Here is a 16,264-nt window from a genome sequence, read left to right as displayed (position 1 = left end):
GTGACACACTTAGCCCTGTCATTTGTTTTAATAGGGTAGGAGGGGAGAGACCCAGAGGACTGGACCCAACGGGAGAGTAAGTCAAGCTACAGGTGCTGGGCTTCCATGAGTCAAGGCTTTCAGGCTAAAGCGCCTCCCTCCTCCCTCCTCAGAGTGAGGCTGAGACCCAGAGCCACAACTAGGGTGAAGCAAGTGAAGGGCCTAGGGCACGAAACTTAAGGAGGCGCTCACTCATAGGATCATGCAAGTGGCCGAGCCCCAGGCCTCAGCGTGGGCCACTGGCTCTGATGGAGGATGAGCAGGGGGCCTGGATGGCCACCATGATTGCACCAGCAGCGGGAATCATGGGCTCTGACACATGGCCCAGGAGTTAAGGGAGCGCTCTCCTTCCTTCTCACACCTTCTCCTGGGGTAGAACTGAGCCATTTGCGGGATTGAGGGTACCCAGGCAAACTCTTTGCAGTTCACAAACCCACACTCAAAGACCTGAGTCTGATGGTTAATATTTAACGGGACTTTAGGACTCTCTGGGCAATTAGAGGAGCTGCATCTGGGGACACGGGGAGGATTTCAGGCCCAGGGGTTCCCTGGGGGTTCAGGACTGCGCAGCGTCATTCAGTCCCCACGGTTCTGCTCTGACTGCTGGAGTTCTCAGTACACGGGGACAGACTATTTAAAGGAAGGGGCTGGGACTAAACATCCACAGAAATGCCAAGGGCTTTCCTCACTTGGATGCTAACTTGAAAATCCAGAACGCGATCATTAAAAACATTTTGGTTGTGGTCTTTTTAACTGATATGGAAAAGGACCTCCTTGTAGGAGCACAGTCTTTGTCAAGACTTCGTTATTAGCCCAAAGACAGTTTCCAGTTATTGTTCGCTCTTTGTGTGCTGTCTTCCCCCGGTGCTGCGGGGTGGAGAAGGGAAGGATAGGGTGGATGGCTATTTACGGATTAGGTGTATTAAAATCTGGGTAACTTGTTGATTGCTGCCCTTCTCAATGGGTATACATGGCAGTAGGTTCATTTAGAGGGGAAACCGAGTCTGCAGTCACTGAGGGTCTACTGAAGCCGACTTGGGGCGGCGAACTCCCAGACAAAGCTGTGGGGTCCCCCTGCTCCCTGACCCTGCCTGCTGGCAGAGCCACAGCCAGCACCTCCCCTCTGCCCCGCCCCACAGGCAGGGCACAGGGGACCTCCCTGAGCTCACCTCTTCCAGCGGCAGCTCCCTGAGCAGCGGCAGCGAGCTGGTGAGCAGCCCAATGAGGAAGGGGGTTGGCGAGCACACGATGTCGATCATGGCAGGTGGCAGCACAGGGATGTAGGTGTGCTGCCAGGTGAAGGGGTAGATGACCGCCACCATCGCGTGGCAGCACGTGGACAGGGTGCTGCAGTGGGGAGAGAGGGGAGAAAGGGCCGGTTTAGGGGAGGTGGGCAGCCTCCACGGGGAAGCCAGAGAGACCTGTTCACACTCCAGCTCCCATTCATTCCTTCTCCCTCCCAAAACACCCCCAAACAACAAAAGCCTCTTTTCTCATGGGTACTCCTTCTCTTATTGAAGATGCTTTGTATGCAAACACACAGTCTCTCCGCCAAGCATGAAAGCCTAGGTGTGACCAAGGGAAAACAGGGTAAGTCCTTCAGTATTCATGTGCAGCCGTCCGCTCCAAATGGCTCGGTTTGTGTAAAAGCGAAACTCACATACAGTTGCTTCTTGCCCAGAATCCAAAACACAGAAAAATAACAACATTCAGAGAAATAGTCTCTCTTAAAGCAGAATGATCATAATGCAGCCTTTTAAAAAAATATTTATTTATTTATTTATTTAGGCTGTGCTGGGTCTTAGTTGTGGCACATGGGATCTTTAGTTGCAGCATGCATGTGGGATCTAGTTCCCTGACCAGGGATCGATCCCAGGCCCCCTGCATGGGGAGCATGGAGTGTTACCCACTGGACCACCAGGGAAGTCCCATAATGTAGCCTTTTATTGGCAAACGCTGGGCCTTATGAATCGTGCGTGATCCACAGCGCTTTGCTCAGTGCCTGGATTCAAACTCAGTTTGTTGAATGAAGGGTGGATTATTTGGGATTATCACTTTGATATCAGTTCTGTGGAGCGGAGCCGCAGCGCAGTGATGACTGGCGGCCTTCCGAGATGAGTGAGAGCAGATTTTCTCTTCTTCCTTGCAGCCGTTTCTTATCGCTACTGAGCCTGCTCACAGCAGCTCCCCTCTCCTCTCATTCTAATATGCTGTTTCTAAAATGCTATGGGATTGGAAACTTCAGAAGCTTGTTAGAAATGTCTAAGGTAAGAATAAAACAAAAGTGAGGGCCCAGTGGATTCGTCTGTGAGTATACCAAGTCATCTTCAGGGCCCTGTAACCAGCATTTCATTTGTTAGGACATCTTTTGAACATTTGCCCTGGTTCTCAGCTGTGCTCTGTTTACGTAAAGTTGCAGGGAAGCTGAGTTCTGGATAGATGAATGCTCCTTTACTAGGTTCCCATGATGTCAGGCACCTATAATCTCATTGTCATAAAACTTTCCTGAGGCCGTTTAAAAAAATCACTTAGCTCTGGTTTACTTAAGGAAAAAAGAGGTGGATTAAAAGATATTGGCTAGGGACTTCCCTGGTGGTCCAGTGGTAAAGAATCCGCCTTACAATGCAGGGGATGTGGGTTTGGTCCCTGGTGGGGGAACTAACATCCACATGCCGCGGGGCAACTAAGACCACACGCCACAACTACGGAGCTCCCACGCCTCAACTAGAGAGCCTGTGTGCCACAAACTAGAGAGCCGAAGCGCCACAACTAGAGCGAAGCCCACGCCCCACAATGAAGAGCCTGCAATGCCTCAAAGAAGGTCCTGTGTCTTAGCCGCAGCTAAGACCGACACAGCCTAAAAAATAAATAAAATAAATATTAAAAAAAAAATGAATTAAGCCAGGCAGAAAGAGACAAATATTGTTTGATTCCACTTATATGAGGGACTTAGGATAGGCAAATCCATAGAGACAGAGTAGAATAGAGGTTAGCAGGGGCTGGCGGAAGGGAGAGTGTTGCATTGTTGCTTAAAGGGTACAGAGTCATAGCTGAGATGATGAAAAAGCTCTGGAAAGGGATAGTAGTGATGGTTGCAAACACCGTGAATGTACTTAATGCCACTGAATCGTACACTTAAAAATGATTTAAATGGTAAATTTTATGGTTATGTATATTTTACTGCAATAAAAAAAGCAGGGCTTCCCTGGTGGCACATTGGTTAAGAATCTGCCTGCCACTGCAGGGGACATGGGTTTGAGCCCTGGTCTGGGAAGATCCCACATGCTGCGGAGCAACTAAGCCCGTGCACCACAGCTACCGAGCCTGTGCTCTAGAGCCCGCTCGCCACAACTACTGAGCCCGCATGCCACAACTACTGAAGCCCTCGCGCCTAGAGCCTGTGCTACACAACAAGAGAAGTCACCGCAATGAGGAGCCCGCCCACTGCAACGAAGAGTAGCCCCCGCTCACCACAACTAGAGGAAGCCCGTGTGCAGCAACAAAGACCCAACACAGCCAAAAATAAATGAATAAATTTATATATATATAAAAGAAAGCAATCCCCCCCAAATCATTTAAATTCCTCTGAATCTAGTGAGTTCCTCTGAATCTAGTACCCCCTGAGACATCCTTAAAATATACACTAGCCCTCTTTTCTATCCTGCTCCGACTTTGGGGCCCCTAACCTAATAAGGGTAATGTTGAATCTTGTCCATTTATCAGCATGTCTCCTAACCTTCCTGTTCTCAATCTTAGCAAATAGTCAATCTCCTAATACTCACTGGAGTCATGAAATGCCTCTTAGTAGCATAGCATCCACATATTTCACTGACATTTGGTCTTGTGTTTTCTTTCAAATGATCACCCCCAAAATGAGAAAGATGCTACCCCAACACTTTTGTTTTTATCACTATAATACCTTCTTTATTAGCTGAGTAAGGGTGAGACAGACTAAAGTTCAGACTTATACCAAGGAGAGCAACATCAATAATTCAGCCAGCAGCTTGGGGTGAAGTGACTCCTGCCTTTCAAAGGATCTTCTTGAAAAGCACAGAAGCTTTTTTTCTTAAGGCATCACTTTCTCCTAGATATCAAGAACATTGATACTTTTAGTGAATTGCTTACCATTTATGTTTAATTTCCTTGATCTATATAGATCACTGAATGTGTTGAATTCACTTTATTCTAAATCTTTTTGATTTTTAGGACTAATCTGTATTTGTGTGTGGCCAGTCTACAAATTTGATCTGCTCAAGTACCATGGCTGTGAGGTCATGACTTAGAAAACTAGAAGGACATTAAACTATAAACAAGGATAGTTGTGTCTAGAACAGGTTTTTGCAGACTATATTTACAGCCCATTGGGGGTCTTGAAATAATTTCAGTGGGTTGTTATTAGCATTAAAAACAACTACCGGGCTTTCCTGGTGGTGCAGTGGTTGGGAGTCCGCCTGCCGATGCAGGGGACGCGGGTTCGTGCCCCGGTCCGGGAGGATCCCACATGCCGCGGAGCGGCTGGGCCCGTGGGCCATGGCTGCTGGGCCTGCGCGTCTGGAGCCTGTGCTCCGCGACAGGAGAGGCCGCAGCAGTGAGAGGCCCGCGTACCGCAAAACAAACAAACAAAACAAACAAACAAAAAACCCAAAACTACCACAGAAAGAATAGAATAGAAAATAAGAGAATATGTTGCATTTTTTCCAGTTGTAAATGACTATCTGTGTGTATTATGTGGGTGGTATATTGGGTCTGAATGTAAAATGTATTTCTTTTTAAAAAATTATTTATTTTTTTGGCTGCATTGGGTCTTAGTTGTGGCACGTGGGATCTTTGTTGCGGCACGTGTGCTTCTCTCTAGTTGTGGCGTGTGAGCTCCAGAGTGCATGGGCTCTGTAGTTTGCGGCACGTGGGCTCTCTAGCTGAGATGCGCAGGCTTAGTAGTTGTGGCACACGGGCTTAGTTGCCCCGTGGCATGTGGGATCCTAGTTCCCCGCCCAGGGATCGAACCCGCGTCCCCTGCATTGGAAGGCAGATTCTCTACCACTGGACCACCAGGGAAGTCCCTAAAATGTATTTCTTATTGGGGACTGCAGTAAAAAGGCTTGGAAGCCAATGATTTGGACGAGAGAACTGGTGGGGGCGGGGGGTGGAGACAGGTAGACAGTGATGGTTGAGTTGGAATTTTGACATTTACGTGTTTTACTAGGATGTTGGTTTTCATTTCCAAGTGACTAGAGGGAGTCCCTTAAAAGAGACCCTAAGAAGGAATTCCCTGAAGGAAGCCTTGTGCATGAAATCCACCTCTTTTTATAGCACATTTGTTGTTAAGTTCCTAAATATTACTTGGAGAAAGAGTGGATCATGCGATGGTCCAGGCCACAGACGCTGTCATCCACGGTCTCTTCAGCAAGTCTTTGAAACTCTCACTTTAGTCAATTCACTAAAGGAGAATAAAAATTTAGCACTCATGTTTAACAGTCCGTTTACAGGGGACTTCCCTGGTGGTCCAGTGGTTGAGAATCTGCCTTCCAATGCAGGGGATGTGGGTTCGATCCCTGTCGGGGAACTAAGATCCCACATGCTGTGGGGCAACTAAGCCCATGTGCCGCAACTACGGAGGCCACACCACAACTAGAGAGCCTGCACCTAACTAGAGAGAAGCCCATGAGCTGCAACGAAAGATCTTGCATGCCGCAACTAAGACTCGATGCAGCCAAAAATAAATACGTAAATATATAAATAAATATTACAAAAAAGAGTCAGTTTACATTTCAGAGATGTGATTTAAGCATTTTTGACTCCAGGGAAGTTATAGAATCACAGAATTTTAGTCCTGGAAGTGATTTTAGAGATGGAGTGCATCGTCTTTTGAATTTTATACTAACAAGCCCGAGGCTAAAAGAGGTTAAAGTAGGGACTTCCCTGGCAGCACAGTGGTTAAGAATCTGCCTGCCAACGCAGGGGACACGAGTTCCAGCCCTGGTCCGGGAAGATCCCACATGCCACGGAGCAACTAAGCCCATGCACCACAACTACTGAGCCTGCGCTCTAGAGCCCGTGCTCCACAATAGGAGAAGCCACTGCAATGAGAAGCCCATGCATCACAACGAGGAGTAGCCCCCGCTTGCCACAACTAGAGAAAGCCCATGCACAGCAACGAAGACCCAACGCAGCCAATAAACAAATAAATAAAATTAAAATAATAATAATAAATAAATAAATAAAATAAAAGAGGTTAAAGTAACCTCTGCATTCAGGATGGGGGGAGAGTGGGGACAGAGGAGTTCTGCAGACTTGGGATGGTAAAGAGATACACACTGAGGAATGGAGGTACGAAGAGGCCCGGCCAGAAGCCTTTGGGTTTTTCTCAGTCGCTGCAATAGAAAAATACAACTGTTTTTTCCCAACTCAAAGAAAAGGCCTCCCGCCCTTCTGCTTTCTTTTGGCCTCATCCCTAGAAGGAGAAAGTCTAATGGGTTCTCCTTTCTCTGTGCTGCTGCAGCGCTTTGTGTCTCCTGGCTGAAGCCCTGCAGGGCCGGGGCTGGGGGACAGGGTGTGCCTGGCTTAGGTGCAGTGAGTGTGAACCAGCTGGACTGGGAAGGTGTTGGAACAAGTTGAGAAGATAATGATGAGCAACGCCAGAGCTAGATACATCGGGCCGGTGAATAAATGTCACAAAAGAAAGAAGAAATTCATTCATTTCACTGGAACGCAGGGAGCTAAAGGACAACTGTACTCAGTTTGATGACAACTCACTGCATCACCTGTTGGCCATGTAGCTAGGTGCTGCCACTGTTTGTGATTTCTCCTAACAAGTGGTTTTTGTTTGTTTGTTTTTTGAATAGTCTGATTCGCTGTTGCAGCTGGGTCCCAATGTTCCACACCTGGTTCCCACTGCCACCTCGTTAGCTGGCACCTGTGGAACCCAGCGTGTCAGGAGCCACATGGCAGGTGGGCAGTGCTGGCAGCGTCACATCCCTCTTGCTTTCCAGCTCCACCAATATTCTAAACAAAAGTTCTGCCTCTTGAAACACTATAAGGAAAGGTCAGATTCTGTATATAATACAGCTAGTGGCAGCTCTTCCCCCAAAATAAATGGTGGAAGAGAAAAGAAGGGGTTATTCTGAGTGTAGCCTGTCGAAATTTTATTCCCCGACTCGTGAAGGCTAGAGGAGCCTTCCATGGGGGTGGGTCCTGCTGGGATTGGTGGTTTCTTAGGAACATGCAGAGAACAGTCTGTGGTTCTGGGGATGCTAAGGATGACTCTTCAAGTTCGCTTGCCCCTTAATGTGTAGCCTTACTGAGCATCTGCTGGTTGAAGGACAGGCAGTGTTTTTGAAGGAAGTCCTAGGAAGAGAGCCCTGGAAGCTGGCTTGCATTACAGTGGGGGTGGAGGAACACCAGGGCCCGCAGCTGTGATCAATTCCTACAAAAGCGAGGTGGGGGAGGAGATGCCCCAGTGGGAGGTTGCCTGGGCCACAAGGTTAAAAGATGGGCACAGGGGAGAAGGGTCAGGTCTCAGAATGCTTTGCCATTCTGTGGTGTTTCCTGAGGATTGAAGCATCAGTCCAGAGACATCAGGATACACTTGTGACTGCTTAACTTCTCCTGGAGAAGACACTATGGTTCTGGTTGCTACAAAGCCCTTGTGCCCTACTTGGGGTTACTGTGCTGGGCAGCCTCCCAATTCACCTAGCAACCAGTAAGAATCAAGCACAGAGCTTTCTCTAAGATGCTACCAGAAAAGTAAATGATGAGTTTCCAGAGTTGGACAGACCCCAGGAATTTGAAGGATGAGCCCATCAGCATCCTTTAGCATATTCCAAGCAAAGCGTCTCTCCTACTGTGCATCAATCCCAGGAACGTGAGTGAAAGGTAACTCGGATCTAGTCTGGGGCCTGGTGAGACCTAGTAGGAGGTGGCTGCCGTATTTCCATTACTATACTTTCAAACCCTGGAGTAATGTGTCACCGAGTTAAAAAGAACACAGCCTGGGCCTCAAGAAAACTGGGTCTGCTGCTCTCTGTGTGATCTCAGGTAAAGCCCTTCTCCAGGCTTTAGATTCCTCATCTTTGACATGAGGAAAGTGGACGTTCCAGCTTTAACATCTACAAACTATGAACTATAAGAGAGAGAGAGGGCTTCCCTGGTGGTGCAGTGGTTAGGAATCCACCTGCCAATGCAGGGGACACAGGTTCGAGCCCTGGTCTGGGAGGATCCCATATGCCGCAGAGCAACTAAGCCCGTGCACCACAACTACTGAGCCTTTGCTCTAGACCCCGCAAGCCACAACTACTGAGCCCATGTGCCACCACTACTGAAGCCCGCACGCCTAGAGCCTGTGCTCCACAACAAGAGAAGCCACCGCAATGAGAAACTCGTGCACCGCAATGAAGAGCAGCCCCCGCTCACCGCAACTAGAGAAAGCCCGCGTGCAGCAATGAAGACCTAACACAGGCAAAAAATGAAAGGAAGGAAGGAAGGAAGGAAGGAAGAAAAGAAAGAGAAAGGAAAGAAAAAAAGAAAGAAAGAAAGAAAAAGAAAGGAAGGAAGGAAGGAAAGAAAGAAAGAGAAAGGAAAGAAAGGAAGGAAGGAAGGAAGGAAGGAAGGAAGGAAGAAAAGAAAGAGAGAGAGAAAGCCAGGAAGTGGAAATAGGAGCCAGGAGCTGGAAACAGCGATATTGAAAAGAACCAAGGCCTGTCATCAGAGGGTAATTGTATAGCTCATTAGCAGAGACAGGACAGAAGAGCAATGGCGACACCTCACTCTGAGCAACTAATGGATACAAGTGTTGGAGAGTTTTTAAACTGCTGCAGTAAGGCCCCAAAAGACTACACACAAAGCCAGCATAGCCTGGGAGGGATCTGAATCCGAGGGAAGAACTGGAGTACGCTTCCAGCCCGAGATTCTGTCAGTGATGGATTTGGAGTAGAAGACAATTTGTGGCTATGCTACTGTCTAAATGTTGCTTCAAATGCTATCTTCTTGGTGTTTGTAGGCAAAAATAGGTAGTTAATATATAGTCAGTCTGATGGCATTGTGCTATTAAAATTGCATTTTTCATAGCACTCTGATGAATTAAATGTAGGTATCTCCCTGCCAGCCACTCTGAGGACCTCTGAAGTAGTATTCTGGGTGCCAGACCACCAAGATGGCAGCTACTCACACTTTTGGGTAGGCCTTGGCAAGCTCACCTGCCTGGAGGGGGCAGGCCACAAACCCAACCTTTTTCTGAGATGGCAAACATTGCTGGTGCAACTGATTCCAGACAAGATAGGGGACCCCATTTAAGCTTACAGAAACTGATTAAAAATGAACCAAAAGGAACACACAACAAGATGAAGGCGCACAGCTACACATGGACTTATTTGCTTAGTTATCCCATGTCAAGGCCAAGGTTCAAACTCTAAATTTGTCAAGATTCGACCACCGAATCCTACCTATCATTAGCTAGAAGTCTGTCATTTGGCTTCTGGTCTTAATGCACTACAAAAAGATAAGAAGTAAATTTCTTGAATATTAAAAACTTCATCCTGGGACTTCTCTGGTGGCGCAGTGGTTGAGAATCCGCCTGCCAATGCAGGGGACATGGGTTCGAGCCCTGGTCCGGGAAGTTCCCACATGCTGCGGAGCAACTAAGCCCGTGCGCCACAACTACTGAGCCTGTGCTCTAGAGCCCATGAACCACAACTACTGAGCCTGTGTGTTGCAACTATTGAAGCCCGCATGTCTAGAACCTGTGCTCCGCAACAAAGAGAAGGCACCGCAATGAGAAGCCCGCGCACCACAATGAAGACCCAATGCAGCCAGAAAATAAATAAATAAATAAATAAAAACTTCAACCTGTCTACAACTTTTGTACAAATTGTTTATGTGCAGCTCTGACTTTATTATTCAGCCTAGTTGTAGATTTGGCCAAAACTTTGGGAACTGAAATTAATAAACTAAAAAACAAAATGTTTATCATCAGAGAAATGAAGAAAGGGGTATAGGGAAATATTTATTTGGGTTGTTATGACAACAGAACAAGCCATCACAACAACATTCTTTCTTTTTCATCTGCTAAACTTTGGCTTGACAGAGCCTTAAGAAACACTCAGCGTCCACCCTAGAGATGAAACGGAGCAGAAATGTTATTCTAAATTCGATAGATTTTTGGCTCAACTTAAAACCCTTCTGTAACTCACACGGTGTTTGCCACGGCTCCCAGCTCTTCCCTCTTGCAGTGGGCAGCCGCAGCTGCGGTGCTGAGCAGATGAGTCGTGCGATGCGGAGGGTGCTGGTGGCAGTGACTACAGGCCTCAAGCAGGCTAACGTCCGCCCCGCGAAGTCACGGGGCCACTCCCTGAGTTTGCAGCATGCCCTGTTCTCATGCCCTGCTCTGTGGTCTTAAGAAGACTGGGGCTACGGATGGCAATCGGGAGAGGCCCGCTTCTCGCTAAGCAGGGCTGGAACTCAGTGCATGTGCAGCCTGTAGAGAGCGGTGCCAGCTGATGAGGATGAAGGTACCGGCGGAACTTAGGCTGAAGGCTTTCTTCATAGACTTTCCCAGGTCCGACAGCTTGCGGCCAGCTACTTGTTTGTCATGGCCTGGCTGAAAAACACTTCAATCCCCTCTAGCTATTTTCCCGTAAATCAGAACTAGACTGAGGCTGAGGCCTCCCAGAGGAGTACCCTTAGGCGGAGCAGAGGAGAGAAGGAGGGTTCTGGCTTTCTCCCTCAGTGACGTCACACCCACCATGCTTTTTGGTGGCGTTTCTGTGCTTCAATCATTAGCTAGGTCTCTGCCTCCCAGGTGAGGCAGACTTCTGTGCGCGCTCCCTGTTAGGGGAGGGGGCACATCTGCGGGTCAGAGAGGCCCAAAAAGAGAAGGCCGTGCTGAGGCCCCCTCAGAAGAGGGCAGTTAAAGCTGCAAGAGGAGGTGCAGAGGGTGCCCCCAGCTGCTGAACACAGGCTAGAGCAGAGGCCTGGGAATCCCATGAGAGCAGATCCACAACATGGTGTGTATTTATCTTTAACCCACATAAGGTGAGGAGGGCCATTAGCGGAGCACTCACAGTGGGTTACCTCAGCGTCTCACCGCCCTGAAGTGCCCACAATCAGAATCCCTCTAAGGGAAACGCTATCTGGATGGTTAATACTGAACCAGATCCCCGGGGAGAGAAGTGGGCCTCCGTGAGGGTGGGGAGGGGCAGATGTCTGGTTATAGGGCTGACTTTCCCTCAGTAGCGCCTTCATAGAATCCCAGAGCATTTGAGCTAGAGGGGTCCCACAGGAATTACACAGTCTACTCCCCCACTTCACAGCTGGGCAGATGAGGTGGTTGTCCCCTGGGGCACTTTTAAAAAAAATTTATTTTATTTATTAATTTTTGGCTGCATTGGGTCTTCATTGCTGCACGCAGGCTTTCTCTAGTTGCGGAGAGCAGGGGCTACTCTTCATTGTGGTGCACGGGCTTCTCATTGCGGTGGCTTCTCTTGTGGCGGAGCACAGGCTCTCGGCGCACAGGCTTCAGTAGTTGTGGAGCTCAGGCTCAGTAGTTGTGGCTCACGGGCTCTAGAGCGCAGCTTCAGTAGCTGTGGTGCACGGGCTTAGCTGCTCTGCGGCATGTGGGATCTTCCCGGACCAGGGATCGAACCTGTGCCCTCTGCACTGGCAGGCGGATTCTTAACCACTGCGCCACCAGAGAAGCCCCTTGTTTTTTGGTTTTTAAAAATATTTATTTATTTGGCTGCGCAGGGCCTTAGTTGCGGCAGGTCGGATCTTTAGTTGCAGCATGTGGGCTCTTAGTTGCGGCACGTGGGATCTTTAGTTGCAGCAATGTGAGCTCTAAGTTGCAGCATGCATGTGGGATCTAGTGCCCTGACTACGGATCAAACACGGGCCCCCTGCCTTGGGAGCGCGGAGTCTTAACCACTGGACCACCAGGGAAGTCCCCCCTGGGGCACTTTGGAAATCACAGGATGCCTGAGGTGGATGAGTCCTGGGTCAGGAATTGGGGTGGGGGGACCTTAGTAAGTCCTGGAGTAAGATTGCTGGGAGGGCAGACACCAAGGAGCACAGTGCCAGGAGGCCTGGGGCACCCTGGTCCACAAAGTCAGAGAATATCATAGCTGGGAGAGACTATGGAGGTCACCCAGTCCACCTGCCTCACTGGGGTCCCGGCTGGAAGGCTGAAGGCTGTAAGGGAGGGTGGGCCCTGGGGAGAAAAGCACAGATGTCTTAGCATCTTCAGGAGACAATTCTAGCCTGATTGCCAAGCACCAAGGGGGTCCTAATGGCATGTTTTTAAAAAGACTGTAGACGGACAGTCTCACAGACACTACCTCCCCCCCACCACCACCACCACGGAGGCCTGCTCCGCTTCCTCCTTTGCCCTGGAGCCAGCTGACCTTGTCCGAATCCCGGCCCTCCCACTGACCCCTCCCTCCCTTGAGCAAAGTGACTTAACCTCTGTGTGCTTTTTAGCTTCCTCCTAATAGAACCTAACTGACTGAGTTGTCAAGAGCCTGAGAGAATACAGGCCCAATGCTTAGAGGAAGGAGCCGGGCCCAGGGCAGCTTCCAGCGCTCCCTGTTCTCACGGTTGCGCTGTTGTTATTCTCTCACGGTTGCGCTGTTGTTATTCTCATCAGGTTCGCTCACGCTGTGTTTCCTTCTCTTCCTGCCTCAGAGCTCTCAGGGCCTTTCTTTCTTTATTTCCCCACCTCTTCAGGTCCACATGGAACTAGTGTTGGGTGGAAAGATAATTTATTGGGCAAGAGAGAGAACACTTTGAGCCATTTGTAACAGGACAATCATGGGCTGCTTCTGCGGACCATGAGATGACACTGAAGCCCCAGCAAGTCAGCGCTCCGAGGGGCCGGTCCCAGGCAAGCCCTTGTTTCCTAAATGAAGAGACCCGGGGCCAACAGCTGAGGATGTTCAGGCCTCCTCCCGATCCGGGAAGACCCCTCTTGTGTGATGAGAGATGGACGTGCAAGCCTGAATGTTGTAAAGGATCTAAACATGTAACTCAGGTATTTTATACGCACATGCATGCACAGGCACACACTAATTAGTGCACCATGGCCCGGCTCCGGACCCAAAGGCGGCGCCAGAATTATCCATGTCCCTGCCCCCGCCTCCTCCCCTACAAAAACCCTGTCTCCTCAGTGCCCCACGTCTGGCAGCTGCTGCAAAAGAAAACAGCCAGTGGGCAGTAAGGGCCCTATGGCGAGAACGGCGCGCAGCAGCTACAGCTGGCATTTCACGCTCTCGTGGGTGTCTGCTGCTTGAAGAGACTAAATCTCTCAGGGCAGAGTGCCAGGCACCATGGCAGGTGGGGTGACGAGAGAAACAACCAAGTCCCTCTAATCAGAACACCGCGGTGACTTGTCTCCTGCCAGAGCAGGAGGGGAGGGGGCTGGGAGGACCGACCAAGACCCAGGGTAGGGCAGGCTCCATTCTCAGGGATGGGGTCCCTTCACCGTCCATTGTCTCTCATTACAGCAGCTCCGTGTGAGGGGATGCCCAGAGTTCAACCTGTCAACCCAGAAATCTGTCCAGGGACAAGGTAGACGTGGCCAAGTCCCTTCCCAGACATCTCTGTCCTAAGTACTTCCCAGTGTCTTGGTGCCCTGAGCCTCTGACACATGCCCTCTGTTGCCCTGCAGGGATGCACTGGTCTTTGATGAGGCTCCCCTCCCTTTCTGTTCCCAGCTTCTCTTTCATTGTACCTTCATGAGAAAGACAGGTGATACTTTCTGTTCTCCTTCCCCCTGAAGAAAGCCTGGATTAGGGCGGGGGCCACAGGCCCTGGTGGCTACTCCTCTAGAGGCACGCCCACCTTCTCAGACATTTTCTCAGGCTGGACCCTTCCCGAGCCTAACATCTTTAAACCAGAAGCAAGCGTCTCAAGGGACTGTTTGTCCCATCTCCACTCCTGGTAAGCCTTCTACTCCTTGCCTAGGTCTTTCTGAGATCCATCATTTTCCCCTCCCCCAAAGGAAAGCCTGAGAATTCTACAACTAAAGACGTGGGGGAGTGGGGGATGGTAGGGCTTCCAGAGAATACAGACAGTTACTCGAGTGCCGGTGAAATCCCATCCTGGTCACGGAAGGGTTATTTCTCAGCCTTAGCTTCCAGGGCCCTAACCCAGAGAACTCTCTGGTCTGAATTCCCCAGTGCCCAGGGAGCTTGGAGAGCTGCCTGGCGGCCAGCACCAGCTGCAGGCTATAGGCAGGGCCTGCTTCCTGAGCTGACAAAAGTACACAGGGAGTACAATAACTATGACATTAAAAGTGAATAGCTAGCTCAAAGGCAGGGTGGGAGCAGCCTGGGAGTAGCCAAGTGGCTGCCGTCCAAAGGGTAGCATCATCAAGGTGACCAGATGGGCTGCGGCGAAGAGAGGGCTGGATTCCATTTCCCACCACGCCTCCTGAGGGACCCCACATTCATACACCTTGTCCTTTCCATGCTTCTTTCCCTTTTCGTCTTCCTCCCTTTTGTTTCTAGAGTTGAGAGTCATATTTCCTCTCCAAACCACAGTTCTCCAAGTTTTGTGTTTTGGCATTTCTTCTTTCCAGATGGACTCTCAGCTGGCCTCCCTGCCTCTCCTGCGGTTGGCCCACCTCTAGCTGGGCCCCATATCTCAGCCCTTCCTGGAATTGCAGCCACCACTTGTGCAACTATGTCCTCAGGTCCAAAGCGAGGAAGGCTCTGATTCGGTATTTTGAAATGATGAAAATGCCAGGAATTTTTTTTTTTTCTTTTTTAAAGTTCAGAATTAACCCAAATCCCTACCTGCATCTCCTTCAGGATCTTCTTTGATTTGTGGCCTGGGCTTTGCAAATCACTGAATGTGACCACGAGGATGTGGGTGCATCCTACTGGGCAATGAGTTTGTGTGTGTGATTTACGTTAGTACTGAGAGGAAGGGATGCCTTAGGCTGTGTCTCTGCTTTCCACCACAGTCCTGCAGCCCTCCAAGAACCGGGCCTTGCCCATCTCTGCCAGTTCCTGGCTTTCTTCTGGGCTTTCCTCTCTGCTCAGCCACACTGAGCTGCTTTGCAAGTTCCTGAAGGCGATGCTCTTGGCCTCTCGTCTCCCTGCCTTTGTACAGACAGCTCCTTTTGCCCGCTATGTGCTTTCTACTTGCTCTTCATCTTAAGACACAGGGAACTCGCCTCCACTGGGAATGAGCACCCTCCTTGGTCTCCAGAATGCTCTGCCTCTAGTCAGCCTTTACATGCTGCTGGGTGGTCTGTTCACCTCTCCATTCCCCGCCTTGGACTGAGGCCTCTTTGAGGACAGCTCTGTGTCTTTAATGCCTCTTTCCTTAGCACATGGAAGGGTGCCCAGCACAAAGCAGAATGAGTGAAAAGTAGACCAAGTACCAGAAAAGTAGTGCACAGAAGTGCGGGCTCACCTCACTTTACACAACTGGTGTGCCTCACAAACCTCCAGCCTTAGCTGTCCACTGACTCACACCCCTTCTTCCGAGGAGCTGCCTCTGCAATCCCAGGCAGTCCCTACCCCACAGATTCCAGACGGTGTGAGACGCCCGCCGCTCAAACACCTTAGCAGGAGTAGCCACGGGTGGTACCTGAGTTTGTCTGCGATGAAGATGACCCTCCTTTCCAGAAGCAGGGAGGCAAAAACACAGAGCAGGTGTCGGACGCTGAGACAGGAAAAGAGAGACTCAAAGTCCACGTGTTCGAGCCGGGAGTCCAGAGGGCGGCACAGTTCAATCACCTGCCGGGAAACAGGAGCAGCATGAGGGGGGCCAGGCCTCTCACACGCAGTGCAGACCTGGGGCTCTGCGATCTGCAGCAGGGGTGGCCCACTGCCAGTGGAAAAGGGAAGGAGAAAAAAAAGGAAAACAAAAGGGACTGGGAAAGGAAAGATCACAGGAGATTGGGGAAGGAGGTGTGTTTGGTAGGGACTCAGTCTCACAGCTGCGTGTGAGGACAGTTTGGACGGAGGTGGGAAGAGAGGACTGCAGAACAAGAGGCCCTCGGCCCAGGATGGTTGGAGACCCTCCTTGTCGATAACATATCTGGAGCCCACACAGGGAGTTCTATGACTGTTGAGGTCCTGTCCCTCGCAGTCCCACAGCAAAGCGTCTCCGTCTCACATGGGAATCACAGGCTCACGCAGAAGGACCAGCAGATCCAAGCACCTCTTTCAAGACTCACCTCCTCTAGAAGGTGATTCGTAATGAACTCAACCCCATTCCAGCCCCTTCC

The 16,264-nt window shown here is 50.1% G+C and overlaps 1 protein-coding gene across 3 annotated transcripts in view; it reads right to left on the bottom strand.

Annotated features, from left to right (window-relative positions):
- The window catches only part of DENND2A (DENN domain containing 2A), an 80,825-nt gene that overhangs the window by 11,508 nt on the left and 53,053 nt on the right, over positions 1 to 16,264 (bottom strand). For all 3 annotated transcript variants that reach the window (XM_082662215.1, XM_082662214.1, XM_082662216.1), the window contains exons 13-14: positions 15,622 to 15,770; positions 1,209 to 1,386 (exon numbers count right to left, since the gene is read on the bottom strand). In XM_082662215.1, coding sequence (XP_082518341.1) covers positions 1,209 to 1,386; positions 15,622 to 15,770 — 327 coding nt within the window. The remainder of the gene's footprint in view (positions 1 to 1,208; positions 1,387 to 15,621; positions 15,771 to 16,264) is intronic.

This window comes from Grampus griseus (assembly GCF_964374135.1).
Source record: "Grampus griseus genome assembly, chromosome: 9".
Classification (NCBI taxonomy): Eukaryota; Metazoa; Chordata; class Mammalia; order Artiodactyla; family Delphinidae; genus Grampus; species Grampus griseus.
The sequence above is the reverse complement of the archived record's forward strand: the minus strand, read 5'-3'. Positions and strand labels throughout refer to the sequence as shown.